We start from the raw sequence: 23517 nt of genomic DNA on the forward strand, positions 1-23517 counted from the left end.
ACAACTGTCAGTCTTTGCTACACTTTTCCACTTGAAATTGTAGCATGTATTTCCCCGCATTCACATTCATTAGCCCGAGCCCACACAAGTGTGTGAAGTGTTTGAATGAATCATGCATGTGTCATTTCCTGGGGGTGATTGCAGTGAAGCTAGTGGTGGATACTTCAGTCCCATTGTTTGTATTGTGGTGCTCTGTGACTAAAAAAAAATGGAGGCAAACCCGAAATAAACATAGAGAATACACCGCCCTCTCTGCATACATAATGAGCAGGGATTATTCATTCGTTTATTGGTCTTCTTTCTTCTTGTCCCCATTTTATCAACTAACAGCTACAGGGAGCAGCTGCCACATGTGCTCTCTCATATTCAGATGAGGCAAGTTCATGCACAAAATTGTAATTCAGGCGTTAAGGACAGTAAATTTGACCCTTTATATAATTTGTATGTAATTAAGATGGTGTCTGTGTGTAGTCTAAACACACAATAGCAGAATGTGTTTAGTGTAACTGCATATAACTTTGACAACACAAGTGGGCAAGCTTGATTTGAATCTTCCGTTTTCTGGTGATCCCACGTGCAGGCTGACATTATGCATACTGTCTGGAGTATTGAATTACTTGGCCACCAGTGGCATTTGAGTAGCTCTGCTGAACCGGAAGTGATGCAATCACACTGGCCCCATTTCCAGTGATATTTAAATCCTTTTCTGCGTGGATGGTCTAGCCAACTGGCAAATCGCTCTTCCTCTGTGCATGCCCTGTTTTTGATTTGATATGTAAGAAATGCTTGTGTGAGTGTGTAAGTGTGTGGGTGTGCTGTTGTGCCATTTGATGTGATTTGTGAAGATGTGTGAGTGTGGCCATCCTTTGGTGCTTAATCCACAATCTGCCGTCTGCCAGAACAAAAAAATCTTTTTTTTTAGAAATACAAAATAAAATACAAATTATAAATATCTTTTCTTCCTCAGTTTACACTGACATAAGTATAACTCAAGTAACCTTGCAATTACACCCTCCGGGTTGCAGCAAGGCCTGACATGGAAAACATTTGATGCATCATTTTGTTAATTTGATTGAACCTCACTTATTGTAAGCTCTGTGCATAATTGGTTGGTAAGTTAACAGAGTTAAAAAAATAAAAACAATTGGTATCTTGTTCTCCCACCAGCCAGAGTTAGCCAGAATTACTAATGTTTAGCTGGTCAGTCAGTTAAAAGCAAATATTTGATAGCTAGATAGAACAAGGTCAAAGACACAGAAAATAAGACTTTACCAAACACAAACATTTTTTTTAACCTCAGTGCTAATTCAAAGCTTTTTCTCAGGAAATGTTCTTTTTGCTTTAACTGTTTCTTGCAAGGGAAGTTATGTTTCCACACATGACAGACATTTTAAGAGTGATGACAGTGTGATGATCATGATGATGATGGCGATTGTGGAAATTATGATTGCCATGCCACCTGAAGGGGTAGCATGAGTGGCAACAGATGTGTTTTAATGGCAGTTATTAATTATAGTCATTCACATTACCATAAAAAGGCTGCTCTCTGCAGATGTTTGTTTCCCTTGCCTTGCTGATCTGAATAAAAACAGTCACACCTTTATATCTGCCTTTCGTCTTAAAAGTTCCCCTTTGTGTCACTGTCCTGTTTTTAATTAACGATGCCTGATGCACAATTTTCTCTGCTTTGTTGCTCTCAGTTTACACAGTCAATCATATTACCGGTGTTGTGTTGGGTTATTACTGTCAATAATTTATGTATAATACTATCCCAACCCACTAGCAGCCTGCCCATGTGAAATATCATTAATCTCAATGTGCTTTAATAGCCTAAAATCAACCAGTGAAGTGGAAAGAGTGCAAACAAAAACAGAGGAGGTATTGTAATTCTCTCATCAACGTAATAATTCTGTACAAGAGCTTCATCTGCCACTGAGAATTTTTAACAAAAGAGAAAAGTGGTATTTCAGATGGATATTTGTGCATAATAGTGGAGGAGGTAGAGGCAAACAACACCTGTTTACTTAAAGGGCACAATGACAAATAAGGATGAAGTGAAAAAATAGATGACAATTCCAAGAACTGTCAGCCGTTAATCAGCCAATGGGGTGCAAAATGGAGTACAAAATAAGTTAACAATGTTAAAGATTTCTTTGAAAATATATATATTTTTTCTTTTTGCCTATGGCACCTTTTACACCCCCAGCTGTTGGAGGAGGGATAACTTCTCTCTGAATTGCATATCCTCCTCTTCATCTGAGGATTTCATTTTGTTCTTAGTCCAAGTCAGGAACCACCTTTAAATGCAGTGCAGAAAGACTAATTAGCATACAGCAGTATCCCAGTGGGCAGATATGCATGACTTGTCTGTGTGCTGGCTGCTCTAATTGAGCGGCAGATTAGTGAAGGTAAAAGGAAAATTGCATACTGGAGCATGGTGTCAACACACATGAAATGGCTCATGACTAACAGGTGAGATTTTCACACTGTGTATCTGTGTGCATGCGTTACTGAGAGTATGGGTGTGTGTTAAGTGGTGAAAATGGCTGTGAGGATCTGGTCAGATGCTACTGGGCAGTCAGTTGCTGTGCTCTTGTGTGTGTGTGTGTGTGTTTGTGTGTGTGTGTGTGTGTGTGTGTGTGTGTGTGTGTGTGTTTGTGTGTGTGTGTTTGTGTTTTAAAGCCTGTGTAAGAGCTCAAAGAAACTGAGAAAAGTAAGACAATAAGACTTCTATATTCTATAATTGCATGATTTATTTCTTACCTGTATCTGTGTGACAGGGAAAGGGAGCTATTTTTCCTCACTCTAATGACTCATTTTCAAGATGCAACTGCCTTTTCAAAATAAGAATATTGCAATGTACTGTCAAATTTATGCAGACGGCAGCTTACGCACATATGTATTTGCTATATCAATGTTACATAAGCATGTACAAAGATGCACAGAACCTGCAATCACCTAATGATCTTAATCATCCCAGTTTACATAAAGGTGCCTTTAATTTTGCAAGACTCTTTACACTTCTTATTAAGGGCACATGCACATAGACAACATATAACTCATACACACTAACTATGCACAAGCATACAAAAGTATACACACAAACACACACACACACACACACACACACACACACACACACACACACACACACACACACACACACACACACACACACACACACACACACACACACACACACATACACACACATCTGACAGTCTTTGAAGTTGTCAAAGTGTTTTCCTTCTTTCTCTCATGTTGTTTTATCTTTTTGTTTCCCCTTCATCTGTGACACACTTGTATCTGTCAGTTACCCCAGTAACAAAGACATATTGTTACTGCAGCTGATTTAAAAGCATGTCGTCTGGTAAGATGGTTTATCTTTTAGAAAGTCAGAGAAAAACACATTGGTCTATGGGTAAAGATATAAATTAAACAATCTGTGAAACGTGTTGGGCCACATTCTTTAATTTCTTTAATGTATTACTAAGGAGAATTAACGTAAATTGTTGTATATGTAAACATAGTTTATGCACCATATAGGTGTATCTATAAGTCCTGTTTTTCTAGATTGACTTATTTCCCCCTTCCCCTTATATTTGTTGTGTACCAACATCCTTCAACTGATGCAGGTCAATTTTTGTTATAGGCTACAGACATCACTCATATTTATTACTTTTGCCAAGGAGGTTATGTTTTCGCCTCGGTTGGTCTGTTGGTTGGTTGGTTTGTTTGGTTGGTTGTCAGCAGGATAATGTAAAAAAACTTCTGGCTCAATTTTCATGAAACTTAGAGAAAGGTTTAGCATGGGCCAAGGATGAACCCGTTACATACTGAAGCGGATAACATTATGAGATAGGGCATTTGTGCTACATCCAGGTGGTGTTGGAATAATTGGAAAAAAATAGTTCACTATCATATTAAAATAATGTTGGAAACAGCTATTAATGTGTTTTTTAAATGCTCTGAGCAATAAAACACAACACATCTTCCTTGTAGCGTCCATGTTGTTTCCACAATATGACTTAAGGCAGAACAGACCAGAGTCAGAAGAACAACATCACAATGAGGGAAATGGAGCCATCGTCAGAGCATGCAACATTGGCCTTGTTGGAAGTCTGTGCTATCCAGGTGCCATGCTTGTTAGAATCTGATTCATGCAAAAATAAACATTTCTTCTTCAAAATGTTTGAGACAAAACACATCCAAGCACGTAAGATCATCTTTATGACTAATAAGATTTGACTGCCCTGTGGTGTCGAGGTAGCTCACAAATATTTGGCAGAAAAAAAGGGAGCATTCATAAACAAGTTTTTCTTTCTCAAGATTAGAGCGGTAATGTTGTAGTTTTTACATTTTTATAACAATTGATAAAGCCAGAAACAATAGTGTAGGAATATTAAAGAACAAATAAATGATTGTTTCAGAGTTCTCTTCTCTCTTCTCTTAGATTTATTCCGTCAGCAGTGTTATGACTGTATGAATCCAGGAAGAATGCCTAGACAGATCACCTGCTTAATTAGTCCTGCTGGCTCTCATGGCTGGCTGGCTCTGTTTTTAAAAAGTCAAAACAGAGAACTTTTTTCTTCAAAATCACATATTACCTGAAGACAGCGGCTGGAATGAATCATCACAAATATAAACTTTCTGGACAACAATCACAGAGGCACACACCAACATCAACCCCCTGCACATTCTTACCCATGCAGTGGCGATTGGAGTGAAATTTGAGGTACCCATGGCTAAATTGATATCATTACATTTACTACAGGCTGAATAATGGATGACTCTATCATTATATGTCGAAGCAATGGGACAAGACAAAGCACAGGTAGACAGCTCGCCGCAGATAAGAGTTATAATTTGTATCTAGTTCCTGGCACACCCATACATGTACCGATGCATGCATATGTGCAACAGTGGGATCACACAGGTGCCCATGCATACTGAAACATGGCAGTGTCGGTAAATGTGTTTAAAAATGTAAGCTGCACAGAATAATTTCCCTTTAGTTGTTGTTGCTCTGTTGGTGACTGGTGTGCTGCAATAAATTAATCACAGCTTCATGCGTCTCTTGAATCAAAGCATTTCCAATTATCAAAAGCCGACTTCTTGAGATGTTGCATGTGTTTAGTGCCACTGGTCATTAGCTCTGGTTGTTTTATTATAAACAGCTGTTTCCTCATTTTGCACAGCAGTTGGTTGCTACTGATGTTTATGTGTGGTGAAATAAGGGCCAAAACAATTTCACAAAATTACTCACTCTGCAGGTATTGTGCTGTGGACACAAATCAGGTCAACATGTATTTCCTCCAGTGGTAAATTAATAGTGTGACAATGACTGCTATTGCATAATGTGTATTCAAATGTATTAAGTTGAATTTAGTCATACATAATAAGCACTGAAAAATGAAGCGCAACATGCAGGTTAAGTTTCCCACTTAATGCAATTGTTTTGGTTGATGTAACATTTGAAAATAAAATACTGTATGTACTACATACTGTTTTACCAGTCACAGGACATAAACAATTATCATCCAAAGTGATTTATTGAAAAATTATTCATGTTTTGGCATGTTGAGGCTTATCACAGAACAAAAAACATTGCATTTGCTTTACATCATAATAAATGGCAGTGGACCATTATGTGCAGGTATATGATTACCAGTAAAACACTCTGTGCACTCTGTTGATTAGACACCGGTCTTCCATGTTATGGTAAAATGCTGGTCCACACGAACAGACTTTGGAGTGGCATCTATAATCAGCTCCTACAGATACAAGAAAAAAATATATAAGTATGCTTGCTGTTGTAAAACCATACCATACAAATTACCTCAAATATAATTTTGTTCAAGTATGAAATTCCAACCTGCACCTTATGAAGAGCGTTCATTATGCATGATTCTATCTTTTGAATGAAAAAAAAAATCTTAATTCTTGGTGAAATCTAATTTCTGATTCATTTTATTTGACATAGTTTTACCCTTGTATTGTTATGATTAATGTCAGCTGATGAGTTGCCAGAATCTTCTGTTAATTTTGCACTCTCTAATTGTTCTTTATTTGCTTTATTTTTTATGTGTATTGCTAAATCAGTCATTCATTCATTCATCTTCAACCGCTTATCCCTGTCGGGGTCGCAGGGGTGCTGGAGCTGATCCCAGCTAGCATCGATTAGTTATTTAATATATATTTATAGAGAGAAATTATTTTAGTTCACTGTATAAACCTATGACTTCTTGACCTCCCGTCATATATTTTTCTTACTTTTACTATCCGTTACATGGTTTTATGCTGATGTATCATATTTAAAGAAAAGTAATCTTGTTTCATTCATGTCATTAACAGCAAGAGACCCCTATGAAGTTAAAACAAGTCTGGGCGAGTACATGTGATGATTTATTGTAAATGACAGTATGAATAGACCTATAGGTCGATTCAGAATTAAATATCCTGTACCAGACAGAAATAGCTCTCCCACCTCACTGTATTTAAATGACACAGTGCCAGCTGCTTACTGCTTATTTCAAGTTGTTACCCTATCAGACAATACTTACGGAGATGAATGGATTGTCTCACACTGAAAAACCACTTATTACCATGCGCATACAGTGTTGTCCTCATTCCCCCCTCTCTCTCTTTCCTCCTTCTCTCCGCCCATCTTTCATTCTTCCTGTTTATCTCTTTCACCTCTGTTCCTCTACATCTGTTTTCTGTGATGCATTCTCTCTCTTTCCACCACTCTCTGTCCTTCCTTCCCTTCTTTCCAAAGATGGACTGTCTTTTCGTCTTTTCATTATTCTCTATCAGTCCTTGCATCCAAACACACACACACACACAAACGCACACAAACACACACACACACACACACACACACACACACACACACACACACACACACACACACACACACACACACACACACACACATACACAAACCCAAAATCCCTCTGTCATTCTAACTTTCTTCATCTGCAATTCTTGCCGTCTCTTCTTGCTTCTCCCTGTCTGTCTTCCCCAAGAACAGTATAAATCAAAGGCTTCCGGGCTTTTTCACCTACAATTATTTATGGAGCTGCTGTAGCTATCATTTTCATGCTCCTGATAAGTGCACTGAGTACAGTACACAACCTCGACAGGGATATTTCATCACAGGCCAAATGAGGAGAGGGAACACATGCTACCTTCTTAAACTTGGCCTTGTCTTTCCTTTTTCTTTTTCATACTCACAATCTGAACACAAATCATCCACTGCCTTGTTTTGGTAAAAAATCCACTTATATGTCCTTATATCAAACACTGAATGCTTTCTTTTAATGTAATAGTTGACCTTGACCCTCTGATCTCCCAACAGAGGACTACAGGGGGAATTCACTCACACTATGGGACTTTCCATTGTAAAAATGAATGATAATATTCCAGTGTCCTACTCTCACAGTGGCCCTTCTACAAATGGCACTCTGGACAAACAAATCACCACATAGCAAGTACAGGGTAACAGGGCCATATGGCGTGGCCTTGTGTACATAATTCCTCTTGATTTTTCTCACATTACTTTCCACTGAACCATTGGAGCAGATGATGGAGCGAAGAATATGAAGTGACAATCATTTTACATGAGCAGCTTTAAAATTGCTGTCCTGAGTCAAGTCTCTCTTTGTTCATTATAAAACAACAGTGTCAGGGGGAATGTAGAGTTCATCACAGCTATTAGATGACAAAATGTGACATAGCAGGGGATAGGTGAATGTGGGTTTAGTTTTTTTGTTTTTTTTGTAGCAGGCTATTCACAAAGTATAACACAGACATAACTATAGTATACTCCAAATTGATTATTGTATGAAAAGAAACAGCAACATTATTAGATTTCTAAAAGTTGTTTTGTTAATATGCACTTCAAATAGCCTTCTATAAACTACAGACACAGTCAATATATCTGCCACCGAGAATGTTTCAAACATGATAGAAGCCAAACTGATTGTCATATCAGTGTATTTTTAATGTATTTGATTATAAACCTAAAAAAAGTGTTGCAACATAATTATAGCCTACATACTACATACACAAATGTACACTTGCAGTATTATTCAAACGTATCAGATTTAAACTCAACTCAACATAATTTCAACTACAGCTGGCATACATGGAGGGGGAGACAGAACGTGGGGAGAAAATAAAGAAATGTAAGTGATAGTAAACAAAACATCAAACATCAATGCATATTAGAGCTAGGTTATGTCAACAGCTACAGAAAATAAATTCAGTGCCATGTTACATTACATGGGAGATTTTCCAAAGAGGATTACGGTCACAATTGATTCCATTCAACACAACAAAATGGAATTACTATTGCGTGACTTTTACAAGCCTGGAAAATTAGATTTTGAAATTCCTTGACTTTTCCAGGTTTTCCATTACTGGCAGTGAAATGCTCAATCAACTTGAAGACTGGGTTGTGTTTATAATTTGTGTACATTGTAATGATAAAAGGGGCTCACCAAGCTACTGTACTAATGTGCAACGTGAGCTCTGAAATGCAGTGACACTGACTGCATGCATGCTAGAAAGTGATTAATATGGTTATTTTGAGGTTATTAGAGCAGAAATGTATGTTATATTTAGTACATTCATGGGATGCAACGAATATACAACAAAATAATTTCCCAGTCTGGGATCATTAAAGTAATTCTATTCTATTATTTTATTCTATATGTTCGCTTGTATATATACATTAGGTAATATTGTTCAATAACCATCCAAGATTCCCATCCCTGCTAGCAAATGTGTCAGTCTAGTATTTATGTCCCTAATGATGCCTGAATAAGAAAAAAAAGGTTATTGCTGAATAACAATGTTGACTGTTGATTTTAAGCAAATGCTGTGGAGGCACTTCCCTGTGAATTGGAAAATGGAAACATTATTCTGTTTCCTTAAAATGTTTTTTCTTCTGTGGCGTTGAAGCTGTAGCTGCAACTGTGTGTACAAAATAACTATCCATTGCCAGAAACTGGCATTTTTGGTCATAGACCATTTCCTGAGTTTGATGACGATGGCCATCAGTCTGCTGAATTGTGTTCATCATGATGAAGCTTGTGCGCAATAGCAGAAAACATTAAGAGCCCATTAGTCTAAGCCCATGTAAAAACTTAGGGGGATGCACTTGTTATAAGACCCAACTTGCACTATTCTAACTTGTAATTCAAGAGATACATATTTAGATTCATAATTAACATTCATTATTTCAGGGCTAAATGTACTGACCTGAGTCTCCAGGTTGTGCTGTGGGGTCAGTTGATGCGTCATATCAGCCCCGTCTGTTAGGATCACCCCTGTGATCCTAACAGTGCCTGCGCCCCAAACTTTCACCACACCCAGGGTCAACCGATCAGCAGGAGCCAGGCTATTGTGGATGACCCGACTGGTCAAAGTGTTCTGATATTGAAAGTGTTGGAGATGGGAGGATAAAACAACAAGACAGGGTAATGAAATGAAAAAATACCCCAAAAAAAGCATATACTTGATTCATAAGTATAATTTATTCTACTCAATGCCCCCTCTCTTTTCTGAGATTTAACATTTGAGTATATTTTTCGCTAATAATGGTTTTATATCCGCCCTATTATTATTTTTACCCTGTGCTTTGCTTTTAATAGATACTCTTCTTCAGGGAGAGTTTGATTGTCTGAATAGTTTTACATATCTACTATTATTATGCTCACACTGTTAGAAAAAAAACACACAAATGCTTGAGCACACACACAGATGTTTGAGGTCCCTGATTATCAATGTACCAAAGTACTGACAGCCCCTGAATAACTGGGGAAGACTAAAAAAAATGGCCTCACTCTTAGGGCGCACTCACACTGTCCATCCGTCCCGTGCCCCGTGCTTTAGGGTACTTGTCCCCCCCTCCCTCTCCCCCCGCGGGCCAGACCCGTTTGTACTCACACTACACGGTCAAACGAACTAGACTTTAGCCGTGAAAAGTGCTTGGGCACGGTACGGATGGACAGTGTGAGTGCGCCCTGAAAGTCTAGAACTCATGGAAATGCAGGAACACACACACACACTCAGATAGCCATCCAAAATGGCATACGATCTGCTAATCTGCTAGGCAGCACTGGCCTCATTGCCCAACTTATCCTCATCTTCTCACATCTGCCTGTTCACACACCCATCTCCCCAAGCCCACACACAGGCACAAAAACACATTCAAACACAGCAACACACTTACTTGCTCTCTCTCTCTCTCTCTCTCTCTCTCTCTCTCTCTCTCTCTCTCTCTCTCTCATCCTCTCCCCCCTTTGGCTGTCAGGCGGTGTGCCTGTTTTATCACTGTGTGAAATTGCTTTGGAATGAGCCTGATGGTAGGCAGAGGACAGCCACAGATGTTTGGCCATGGTAGCTCTATGAGGGTATGTGTATATTGTAGATGTGTGCATTTGTATGTGTGAGTTTTTGTGATTAAGCCTTTCATCATTAATGTGTGTCTGTGTGTGATTATGTGCCTTTGCCTGGCTAAGAAGCAAATAGGGCTGGGTTAGTTCCATTAGGCCCAGTGATTAGAGGGTTTCTGTCATGTCTGACTCAAAATGTGATCAAACTGTGACCTGGTAAACACTCAATTCTCACTGAATTTAGCCTTGTGCATATACAACACGCTTTCTTATCACACATCTGTGCAGTTCATATTTGTATATATATATATATATATATATATATATATATATATATATATATATATATATATATGTGTGTATATATGTATAAATATATGTTAGAGGAATACACCATTTTTTTCTGAATTGTTTCACAGTGGTTACATTCTAAAGCACAAATGTACAGTACCCACACCTCCACACAACACATCATCACACATGTTTTTATGTGCTTCAGTGTTTTCCCTGCTCCCCATGCTGTGAGTGTGTATCGGTATCAGATGCAGAGGGTCATGACAAAGCAGTGGTATCTGGAAATGAGAATGGGCTATAACCTGCACACTGTTATTGGCATGCAGTTACACACCCAGGTGGGACCCAAAGGCCTTTTGCTGATGCCCAAAACTTATAAGAAAAGAGAAAATACAGGTGGCAGGATCTCTTCAGAAACAGACACCGCCACATACTTCTAGTGGGTCATAAGTGTTGACTGAGAGGGATTACATTACTTATAAAGTCAACATGACATGCACAAGATCGTAAAATTGAACATCAAGAACAATGAGAACAAGATTATAAAACTGCAGTTATCATCTTAACTATTACCATTTTAAGATTGTAGAATCTTCTTTGTTAGAGATTTTGTATATTGTGATTAAACTTTAATCTAGATTTAGATTATTATGATAGAGTTCGAGTGATATCATTAAGTGATTCATCAACTTGAGCATTTGCATGTAATTACTTTGATACAGGTGTCAAAAGAAGAATTTTTACAGTGAGAACTCTGTCTCAGCCAAAAGGGGTGAAAGGCTAAATTCAAATCACCACCTTAGAGCTAGACATACATTCTGTGTTAATGGCTTCCAACAGTCAACCTTTGACGTCGGCCTACCACAGCCCTGTTGCATGGTAAAGCATGGGCTCATTCTCCAGTCGTGCTGGATTAATAGCCATAATGATGATAAAGGGTTAAAAGGAGACCTGACATGTAGTTGGCCCTTGAACTCACCGATTCTGCTGTGAAGGAGGTCAACAGATATTGTTTTCGCTCAACTGTGTCTGAGGAGAGAAAATGAGAGTGAATTAAACACTGAGCGATAAATTGAAACAATGGAGGGATAAACTAATTGGTGTGTGACTACCTGAATGAAGGACAGAGAGTATTTATGAGGGATTGTCTAGATAAGTGAGTATACATATTGACCACAGGACTGAGTTAACATTATTTCTGATGGACTGGATGGACAAATAAATATTGTGATTGAGTCATGTAGTAAAGTGAGTAGCTGCATGAATAAATAAATGAATGACTAGCTACGTCACTAGGTGGATGAGTCAATACTGTACTGTACTGTACTGACTTATTAATAGGTTTATCAACGCACTGACTCATAACACAACGTTACTTCAACTTATTAGTGGCTGATTAAATGCACAAATAATATTAGGATTAATTAAGGAAGTAAAATATATTATTGACTGGCTATGCTACTGTATGAAAGGCTGAATAATTAATTTGTTGCATGATTGAACAAAGTACTGGATAGTAACAAACACACTGATGAGTCAGACTGACTGACAGTAAAGTGAAGAGCCAACCCTCGGAAGTGGAACTTAAACATGTAGAACTCAAGAAAAACAGATAATACAGGAAAGCAGGTGTTATAGCGAGAGGCAGAGCAAATAAGAAAGACGTAGGAAGGCTACACTGCAGACAGACAGGGAGACGCAGAGGAGAGGAGCAAGGGAAGAGATAAAACAGGAGTGATGGAGAACATATCTCCAGGCAGCGACACAGGGAATTACTGTAATAGTTTCCGTCACTCCCCTTCTCTGTTATCCCTCGTTCTCTCTCTATATCTCCCTCTCTTCTTTGTCCCTACACAAACACGTCTTTCACAGAGGAGTGCATCTTCTCACAGAAGCACTTCAGAGGCTGATTCTTTACACCTGTGTGTATGTGTGTGTGTGTGTGTGTGTGTCTGTGTGTGTGTGTGTGTGAGAGAGAGAGAGAGAGAGAGAGAGAGAGAGAGAGAGAGAGAGAGAGAGAGAGAGAGAGAGAGAGAGAGAGAGAACGAGAAAGAGAGAGAATGTCTTTGTATCTGATGTAAACAATGAAGGAATTTATATTCAGAAAAAAAAAATAATGCAACATGATTTTGCATACTGTACACTGTACATGAGTTTGAGACGTACTGGGGTAAAGGCATTCATGGATCATCATTTCCTTATTTTCAAAACTTCTATTGATAAATAAATGCAAATTGTAACTTTAACCTAAGCCCTGTATACAACCTTGTGCTTAGTCCTTTTCGTCTGCAGACCATTTTGACTGTCATCCAACATTATTTTTCTCAATAAAAAATGTTTCTTTCTTCTAAATTAAAAGGCAAAAGGGGAAGGTATTTGTGAATTAACATATGCTGCATGTGTGTGTGTGTCTGTGTGTGTGTGTGTGTGTGTGTGTGTGTGTGTGTGTGTGTGTGCGAGAGAGACGTCAATCTTGATGTAATATGCCTATCCTTTATATCATCCTGAGGACAAATTTGTTTGGGGACTGAATTTTGTTTTGCACTGAAAATATTTTTAATGAACAGAGCACAGAAGCACTTAAAACTTCAAACATGCTAACACGCTTGTGGCTGCCTAACCAAGGGGACAAAAAGACTACTTACTATCATGAATAATCATTACATAAACACATGTGAAGACATACAATGGCATGCTGTTCAAGGATGACCTTTCACTAACCTATTCCTTCTCCATCATCCCAGAAGAACGATCCTTGAGCCATTCCACTGTCGCTCAGGGCAATGATCAGTCCTAAAGGATTCCTTCGACTGAAACAAAATTGGAAGAGATGGTTATAGCAGATTGCTAAAGGACAACATCTATTTATACTTGCTGTTGAGGACAAATACATTAACATTAACATTCCTGCTGGGGGGATCCACCTGATTTAACCTCTGCTTGAGTATTCATCAGCCTAGGACTGTCTCTCTCTCTCTCTCTCTCATTCTCACCGCCTCTTTCTTGACTGTAACACACACTAATGATCATAGATAGCATTCAGTTTGAATTTGAGTGTTGGTCATACAAAAAAAACCCCACTCAAACACAATATCAATGCGTACACACACATATATATATATATACAGTATATGTATATATATATATATATATATATACATATACTGTATATACAGTATATAAATATATATCCTTCCCTGGCACCCTATTATTTTCTTCACAGGCATTGATGCACTGAGGAAATGCATACACCTCACACCAAACACACAAAGCTGACCTGTAGCTATATGCTGTCATTATGCCATGATCAGCCATGATCTGTGTGCACTTACCTGAAATGTGTAGTGTTCTCTGGTTTCTGTGTGGGTATGATATATCCCCCTCTGATATGAAGGTTAATATGGTCCAAGGGTGAGGGCATAGTTATCAATTTGTGGCGCACTCCAATATCTTTCGCCTGATGACAGCAGCAATAGTTACATACAATTAAAACATGATAAATACTATAAGTAATTCAACTTTTTATGTTTTGTAAATTGTCTTTTGTGTGCTCGTAAATCACAAAGAAGAAACAGAAAAAAGGGACATCTATCAAAAGGCTAGACTTGAAACAGTCCAGTAATTTATTACCCGCCAAAATAATCATTTGCAAACTTTTTTCTTCCAGTATTATCCACTTTGTCCTTGGTCCTTTCTCTAACAGCTTGTACCTCTCTGTGTGCTCAATGGACAAGTTTAATGGGGGTAACCACTCCTCTCTACCATCCCGTGCCCGCATTTAAATGGTTGTTTCTCGAGTTTTCTTTGGCTTTATGCAGTCTAACAGATGGGGAGTCCCCTAGCAAGAAAAAGACAGAGCGATTGCATGTTTGTTTTTGTCATCAAAGCACCTTCTGTCATTGTTGAGCTGCAAGTCTGTATTGATGTTGTCAAAGATGTCTCTTGTTAATATTGTCATTTGGGTTTTTGTTGTAGTTTCTTTGTCTTGGCCTGCTTACATATTTGTAAAAAAAAAAATACATAAAGCTCCATAGATAGCTTTGCATCTTCATCATAACCATGTGCACAGATGTACATTCATAATACATGTGCAATTATTGTTAAGTGATATCCACTGTATTGTTGCATCAGGGGCATGCCTGAAAGTTTATTTTCAACTGTAGTGCATTAGAAAAAATAGGACAGGCTTTGGATTCAGTGAGGACTTTCTAATTTTTTTCTGGTTGTTATGGTCTTGGACTCACCGTGTGATAGTCATACCAGCGTGTGTCAGGAACATAGCCAGTCACACTCCTGGCTCCCTGTGAATTACAAAGGCAGTTCATCAGAAGTCTAAATAAATCATACAGAAACACAAGACATAGACTGATAACTATCCTTTAAATGATTGGAAAGTTGCATCTGTGATGCCCTTATAAATGCATGATGTAATTCTGCATTGATATAAGTAAAAGAAGAAAAAAAACATAGGGAGGAGCATATGGTGATGACATGCTTCAGCTGAAAATCTTCATGATTGTGTGTGTGTGTGTGTGTGTGTGTGTGTGTGTACCTCGTCGAGGGCAGGGGTGATAAGTAGAGCAGGTCCCCAGAGGAATTGCTTGTAGACGAGCCATGTGGCCGTATCATTCACAAACCTGTGACACACCAGCACAAAGGCCATTAAGCCTTTTTTTTTTTTCTCTCTAATGTGTCCTTAGCTCAGTCAAGCACTGCACAGCATTCAAAATTCAATGGTTTGAAGATGCAAAGAGGAGAAGCCAGACATCTCTGCCAGAGTCACCCTGCCAGCTCCTTAAATACCATCTGTGACTTTATAAGAGTCTCTTAAAATGAATAAATGTTTTTTTTTTACAAACAGTTCCACACTTTCAAATCATGGAGCTGAAGAGTATAGCCACAGTCAACTTCCTTTAATTGAAACATAGTGTTTTGCTACTGTAGCAGGAAAGACACTTCTAACTTTTCTTACCCTGTCAAGTTATTCAACGTGAGCAAAAGTCACAAAACAGCTTTTTTTCCCCTCATTGCACTGGGATGGATATGTATATATGGGTATGTATATGTTTTTTACTTTTTACTTACTTTAACATCTATAGCTACTAAGGGAGGCATTGGTAGTAGCATTTCAACAACTAGTTGAAAAAGAGTTGGACATTAAAACAGTGCTGCTGAAAACACGTCAGAGCTCTTATATGAAAGCTCTACTTAAATTAGTTTTTAGTCCAGCAGCCATCACATATGATATTCTGCATACTAATGAGAAGCAGTGTAATATAAAAATCATTTTATCTTGCCAGAAAATCAGGAGAAAAGATCCATCCTAGTAATAACTAAATTATCTGATTAAGTGATTACATGTAATGCTTGAGCCGTAATGTTAGCAGAAAAGATAAGACCACTGTGTGTTGTGATTCTGTGCTTACTCGTGCAAGAGTGGTCTGACCACTGTGCTTCCTTTTGTATGAGCCTCAAACATCAGTGTGTACAGGTAGGGCAGGAGGGTGTAACGGATGTTCAGGACGTCACGGGATATCTTGGAGAATGTAGAATTCCAAGCTACAGGATCTTGTCTCTGAGAGAGGAAAAAGTATATTAGTGGTGATTATAGTTAGGGTGGGAGGTTGACAATGAGTAGTAATAGAACATATAAATATGTGCTAATTATTTATTGCGATGTTGTGTGTTAAAAGAATATTTTGGCTTTCTGAACTTTTTGCTTATAGTGTTGCTCACAATTCACCGTTCGCTAAACTTGCCCTCTTAGTTACTGTTGCTATGCCTGTCAAGCTTTCTGTTCTTGCTCAGCATATGTACAGTTTACAATTATAACCAACATCGATATTTCTGGCTGGAATGACAACTGTTGCAGGCAGATTTTACCAGCTGCAGCTAGTTAGCCAATTAATATATTGTTACGAAATGGCTTATTTGTTTCTAGCTTTCTCCAGGGTCTTGAATATGCACTTGACTATACACATGGAGTTGGGCTATAGAACTGAGGGTAAAGCTGCATGTCTCTGGCAAAAAGTCTGTATTACGAGTTGATGACCCTTGAAAAGGATCCTTAGGGCTGATTTAGATTTAGTCAGTCAGTCACCTGTCAGTCGACTGATATTCTTCAAGTCGACCAGTCATTTTGATTTGTCAGTCAGTTTGCAGTGTACCTCTGTGGACATCTAAACAATCTGGCAAGTCAATGAAGTGTTCTTTGAAAGGCTATATTAAAAAAGCAACACATAGTCATATTGAACAGCCAAATCAGATTCGACTGACAAAATTCTGAGTCGGGTACAGTCCTATTAGTGTTGGATTGCAAGATACAGCTGGTTAGTTTCTAATAAAACCTGCTTTGGCTACTTAAGTAATGTGTTACTTCTGAAATTACAAGAAAAATGGCTTTTATGATGAGGACTAATTGATGTGACAAATGCAACACTATCTCGGGTAGGTCTCGGGTTTCAAGATTGTAAACTTCCCCAAATCCTATAAAGAGCATGACAATGCTACTAACGCTGTCTTCAACTCACCATGGACACTTTTCTCTTGTTCTTTAGCTTTTGAAAGGCAACAAATTAACTCTAAGTAAAGAGTATGACTGTTATTAGAGCCCAATGCATAACATGCATGCATGCTTCAACATGTGTACAAATCCAACACTCTGCTGACGTGCCATGCCTAGTTACGGTTGCTAAGCTGTGATTGGAGTGAACTGGCAGCACCCTCTTGATGGTGAAATCTTTCAGCGATATTCCCTGAATCATTCAGTTCATCAGGTGATCCTGAGTTGACATGCAGGTGCACACCCTGAATGCAAAATGCAAAAAGTCAAAATGCTGCTAGAACATTCACTGATATTGTTTACTTGTAGCTATGAACAAGTGCTCAGCGCTTGAGTAAACATATTCACTTTTTCAATACATGTACATTTCAAACGCTCTGTCTTTGGTTCATTTCTCTCAGTTACAAGTACAGATACACACAGACATGCAGGGCTCTGCAGGAAAAAGCCAGCGGAGTGTGAATGTATTACTTCTACATTTGTCAATGAAATAAATGTACACTTACACACAGCTGTGTTTTTCTTATCTTGTCACTGTGTTTCAAGAGTTGACTCTTTCCTATTTGGATTTCACAACATGCTGAAAATATTACCAGGCATGAAAAGATACTGACAGGAACACTGGCTAGTATTGTATCACACCAGAAATACTCCAAAGGCATGTGTGCATTTACGTATACCCACATTATTCTGCCCCACATTTTAATGTCATTTACCTCATTTTTAATTATCAACAGGTGTACTGTACCCTTAAGAGATGGGGAAAGAAAAAGAGGACACAGTGTCCTGTGAATTTGTAGATATGGGCCAAACTAAATGTATTTGCTAATTTTCTGGAACTGTATACACATACACACACACACACACACACGCACGCACGCACACACACACACACACACACACACACACACACACACACACACACACACACACACACACACACACACACACACACACACACACACACACACACACACACACACACACACACGCACACTGAGAATCCTGAAGATTTTCAGCTGAAGCATGTCATCACCATATGCTCCTCCCTATGTTACCATGTGTGCAGTGTGCACTTCACTTGCATATGGCTGTATGTGTATGCATGTGTTTGCCAAGCTTCAGTGTGTTATTCAGTGTGACTCCGTCTCCTGTCTTTCAATTTCAGAAAAAGAAGATCATCAAAGAGAGCAATAAAAATGACAGACATTTTCTTCCCAGCTGCAATTTAGCTGGGTCAGATTTTATAATAGTTATTAAATGTAGCCCACTGGTTACTAAGTACAGGCCTAACAGCACACAGTCGAATACTGAACATTTCCATTATCTTTTAACCTAAGGAGTTTACCAGATTATCATTTCATTTTCTGAGGAAATTTACACAATTGTAATTATCTGTTAACCCAAGAGGTCTTCTGCCTGCCTCCCTGTTCAATAACCCATATTTTGCACCTTCATGCCTTACAATCAGATGTGTTCTCCAGGAAATAATTAACATGGTAAGGTGTGAGTGTGTGTGTGTTCCTGTAAGAAAGAGTGAGACTGAGCAAATTAATCTGAATGACAGAATATGAGCTTGTTTTGGTTTCATAGTTAGAGAGAGGACAGATACATTTGCAATGCATATACAGTTGAACCACCCAAACGGAGCGTGATGAGTCCAAACAAAGAATGGAGTTTTGGAGCTGGCTTCGAGCGGTTTTGCTGCGTAATGCTTCAGGCTCAAGTCTGGATTGGTTATTCTCAAGTGTATTTAATTAAGACATTAAGACATTTTCTCTCATCTCAAAACCAAGCATCTGTGTCCATGTGTGTCATGTGCTCCAAGTAAAATAGATGTGCATTGCCTGGTGCACAGAAGGAAGAGAGATTAGGTGTAGCTCTGAATTAGCCTGGTGAGCAAGTAATCAGTAGTAAATGGAAAAAAGGAACAACTTGGTAATAGGGAACTTCTTAAAATCCCACAATATTATAAGGGCAATTCATGACCACCTAACAATATGTCACTGGCTAGTGGATGACTGGGGCTCAGGAGGTTGAGCAAGTTGTGCACTAATCGGAAGACCGGCTCCTTCAGTCCGTATGTTGAAGTGTCCTTGGGAATGATATTAACTCCAAATTGCTCCCGCAGGCTGTACCATCAGTGTGTGAAAGATTAGATTAAATCATGATAAGTAGATTGGCACCTGTCATGGCAGCCTATGCCATCAGTCTATTAATGTCTGGGTGAATGGTAAAAGGCACTATACTTGCAAGTCCATTTACCATTTTCCATAGTGCAGAGTAGAGATTGCAGTGCTATTCTGACACAGAAAGAAAACACATTATGTTCACAGAGACACACTAGCTTTGGGCCTTTTCATTCCCATTATATGACATCAAACCCAAGAAAAAAAAATTGAGAACATTTTGCGATTGGATCATACCAGCCATGACGCCAAATAAGGCCAGGGGCATATAGTGGTGGGGCAAAGGCCCCTTCTCTACCCATACTTCCGGCACCTTTGTTCAGACCACACTTGTCTTTGATCTCAACTACAAACCTGTAAAGTTTTGTGACTGCATCTTGTATGGTTATCGGACCAAGGCCGTGAAGCGTTGAGGCCCCTTCACAGTTTTTTACCTCAGTACTCCCGGCCCCCTTGCTCAGATCACACCCGTTTCGGCCTTCATTATAATCACAATACACCGGTAACATTTTGTTGCTGTATCTTGCATAGTTGACTAAATCTGGCTGCAGTGACAACAGTACCACCTTTGTCGTCATGGCTAGTAAAACAAACAAACAAAGTTGTATGATTTAGGATCATTGCTGCTCTTTCAACCTTCTGGTTCCTGGACTGCTGGGACCATATCTGAAAGACCATATGAAGTAATTGTTGGTCATTGTATTTTTGGGATATGAACATGGACATATAGCTGCATACTCTTCTCCAATAACAAAAAAGAAGACCACATAGGCAATATTGATGATGTACAGATGTAGACGTATAGTGTTCTTACTTTGAAATAATGTTCATCATTGCTAGTTCAGTTAAATTATTTGGTGTAGATGCTGTCATTATGTAAGACACGATCAACAGGATAATCTCCGAAAATCTTGGTTTATACTCAACTTATACTATAACATTCAGCCGCACAAATCTTTCATGACTTGACAGTTATAGCACTGTCTGTTAGGCCCTCAAGGTAGACTTTTCATCCGTGGAAAACCAGAGGAGGGATTGATGAAGAGACAAGAGCAGAGAGTGCTGAAGAGTGAGAAGCAGACAGAGAATCCAGCTGATTAATTCACCTAATTTATGGCCACATTGATATTGGCAAAAGGCCTTGTGACATACACTGATTCTAGACAGATACACATGTGTATGCTTGCGCACAGCTTCAAGGAAAAATTTGGTTATCTGACTATGTCAGCCCCTCTCAACTTTTCTCTCCTCTGCTTGGTCTTTCTCTTCATTTGTCTTTCTGGATTCTACTCCCTCCCCCCATCTCATAAACCTTTCCAGTTTCTGTTTAGCATTGCAGAGCACACATCATAAAAATAAATTATATTTGGATGATAACATTAATATGATCCTTTGGATCAAAATGCATCATTTTAATATGACTAAAATAACTATTGGCAGAGAATGTTTATATTGTTTAATTAATTTTGCACTGTTCTAGGTCTGGCCCCTCTTAGTCGATTAGTCAACTAATTGGTCGTTTTAGTCTTTGTCGACTAAGAGTTCTTCAGTCAGTTAGTCATGCTGAATGACTTATTTCCAAGAAATGTATGAGCACATCTATGGTACACACAATATGTAGTGATGCTTTTTCATTATTATTTGTGGAGAAACTTAATTTTGCAGCTTAAATTGACTAATACATTAGTCTACAAAATCATAAGAGTTTCAGTTGACTTAGAATGTATTCTATCAAGGACAGTTCTGCATTGTTCTGATATGACTGGAGACACTGCAGCATATTGCTGGTGCACTGAAATTATCTCAAGGCCAACACTGAAAGTTGTCTGAGGGCAAAGAGACACTAGGCATAACAGAGCTCTGGGAATGACTCCGCAAAAACTCCCCTCTCTTTCTCTCTCCACTGTCTCTGACCTTGTGTACCCTCTGGTCGGGTTTGTGGTGTTAATACTTTGTTGTCAAACGCCTTGTTAAGCAGACCCTGAGGTTACAGTCACTAAATGTCTGATGATTGAGTATTTAATATGGCTGACTGGAAAAATAATACAGTTTTACAGTAGACTACATAAATAGCTGACCTTGATTCCCTTTTCTCCATTCACTCAGTCCTGTTTTTTTTCCCTCTCCTCTCACCAAGCACCCTTCCTTCTCACATTCCTTTTCTGACTTGATCGGAGGTGTTTCAAAATCAACGATTTGTTTATTCAGCCTTGTCCCAGCTCCCACGTCCTTATCACTACTCTGTCACCACCATTTAACTGGCTAAATTGCCATCTTGTTAAATTCATTGCCAGTTTTATCCCTCAAAATTTTTTCTCTGTCTCAGTCTCATAGCCTCTGAACTTCTCTTCCCTCCTATTTCTTTATCTGTATTTGCTTGTCAGTATTTCACCTTTTGATCCCTCTGTTCTTTTTCTCCTATTTGATATAAAAAACCTGCACTGTTCTCCCACCAATTCTCTCTCTATCCCTCTTTGCCTTCCTAACTCTCAAACTGTCATTTTGTGCCGCCTTCTCCTGCCATGTCTGTGTGCTTTTTTTCCGTCAATTTTCTCCATGTTTAAACACCGATTTGCAAGCCATTATTAAATGATTGGAATCATGGGGTGTATGTGTGTGTGGAGTGGAGGTTAGGTGGTGTGCAGTGGTGCCCAGATCACCTTGAGAATTCAATTATATCCCCAATCCATGCCGTTAAAAAGCACAGGCACTGACACACACACACCCCCCTACACACATACAACTGTGTATGTGTCCTGTCTAGTATTGCAGACTCTGGTGCAGAGAAAGTTCGCCCAGTGAGATCGATCTCCGGACGGGCGTTATTGGATTTCTCAGATGTGTTCCAACACTCTTAAAGGTCACCGCTAGAATGAATGCCACCGACACCACACCACCAAACAGGTCTACATTTTTGTGTGTTTGTGTATGTCAGACGCAGATTAAGAGAGAGACAGGTAGAGAAAGCAGCTCAGTTTGTATATTCAATACGGACACAGTGCTGCGGAGATAGGTATGGCAATGCAAGACTAAATTTGTATTAACACTTTTGGATTTATAGGCCCGGGTTTGAGACTGACCCGTGGCTCTTTGCTGCATGACGTCCCTTCTCTCTTACCTGTTTCATGACGATATGTGCTACTGTGTCAAAGAAAAGCATAAAATGCCCCTAAATATAATCGTTAAAAAATTATAATCATTTACAGTGCCATTGATTTATCAAAAAAAAATCACACAATTATGTTGTGTTCACACTGAAAGTCTGTTTTCCTGCATTCATTTTGTATGTAATCGTGCTGCGCAATTTGCGCAAAAAGCAGGCAGTGTGCCTGTGTTTTGCATAAATTGCTACTGATATGTCAAAGCCATGGTTGGGCCCCTGAAAATATCAGAATCTGAATTCTCAGCATTATAGTAAACCAGAACAAATATTTTGATGATCATGTTGACTTCTGAAGTAGGCCATCAGCTTGAAACAAACAACCATAAATAAGTTAGGTAGGTAACTGAATTACAGTGGGCTTACAGCCCAGTACTTCTCTGTGTGAGGGTTTGACCTGTGTTGATTTCACTCACTTTGTTACCCTTGCCGTTATGGTTGCGTGAGTATGGATAGAAGGCACCCAGCTGCATCCAGCGAAGACACATCTCATACTCAGCTGCATTAAAGAACCCACAAATGTCTGCCCCTGTCTGAAAATGAGAGACAGCCAAAAAAGTGTCAGTCTGTGCATGTGTGTGTTTTTTTGCTTAGACAGAGATGGACAGAAACGTGCAACAAGGTATGACCTAGAAAGAGCAACCTCCAACCACAGGAACTAGGTATACACTACTTTTGTTGCAAGCATCATATTTTTGATGTGTCCTTGAGCAAGACACTTTAGGAGTGAGCAATGTTGTGTATTCGACCCTGTGGCTGGACTGGGGGAATGCAAATGATTTACCATATAGGGATCGATGAGGTGTCAGATTATAATTATTATTAGAAGCACTGAGGATATGAGAGACGACAGAAGGACAGTATGCGAGGGAGAGAGAGAGACAGAAATAAACACGAAGAGACAACAGG

General features: G+C 38.9%; 1 protein-coding gene across 1 annotated transcript in view; it reads right to left on the reverse strand.

The window, feature by feature from the left end:
* Positions 1-5586: 5586 nt before the first annotated feature.
* si (sucrase-isomaltase) overlaps positions 5587-23517 on the reverse strand; it is a gene marked incomplete at its 5' end in the record, with an annotated part of 71633 nt that continues 53702 nt past the window's right edge. Inside the window, 9 exons of the mRNA XM_083914477.1 lie at positions 5587-5774; positions 9268-9438; positions 11677-11726; positions 13419-13507; positions 14030-14154; positions 14942-14998; positions 15250-15334; positions 16124-16272; positions 23025-23141. Coding sequence (XP_083770603.1) covers positions 5697-5774; positions 9268-9438; positions 11677-11726; positions 13419-13507; positions 14030-14154; positions 14942-14998; positions 15250-15334; positions 16124-16272; positions 23025-23141 — 921 coding nt within the window. The 3' untranslated portion in view covers positions 5587-5696. The remainder of the gene's footprint in view (positions 5775-9267; positions 9439-11676; positions 11727-13418; positions 13508-14029; positions 14155-14941; positions 14999-15249; positions 15335-16123; positions 16273-23024; positions 23142-23517) is intronic.

This window comes from Echiichthys vipera (genome assembly GCF_963691815.1).
Source record: "Echiichthys vipera genome assembly, chromosome: 5".
Lineage (NCBI taxonomy): Eukaryota > Metazoa > Chordata > Actinopteri > Perciformes > Trachinidae > Echiichthys > Echiichthys vipera.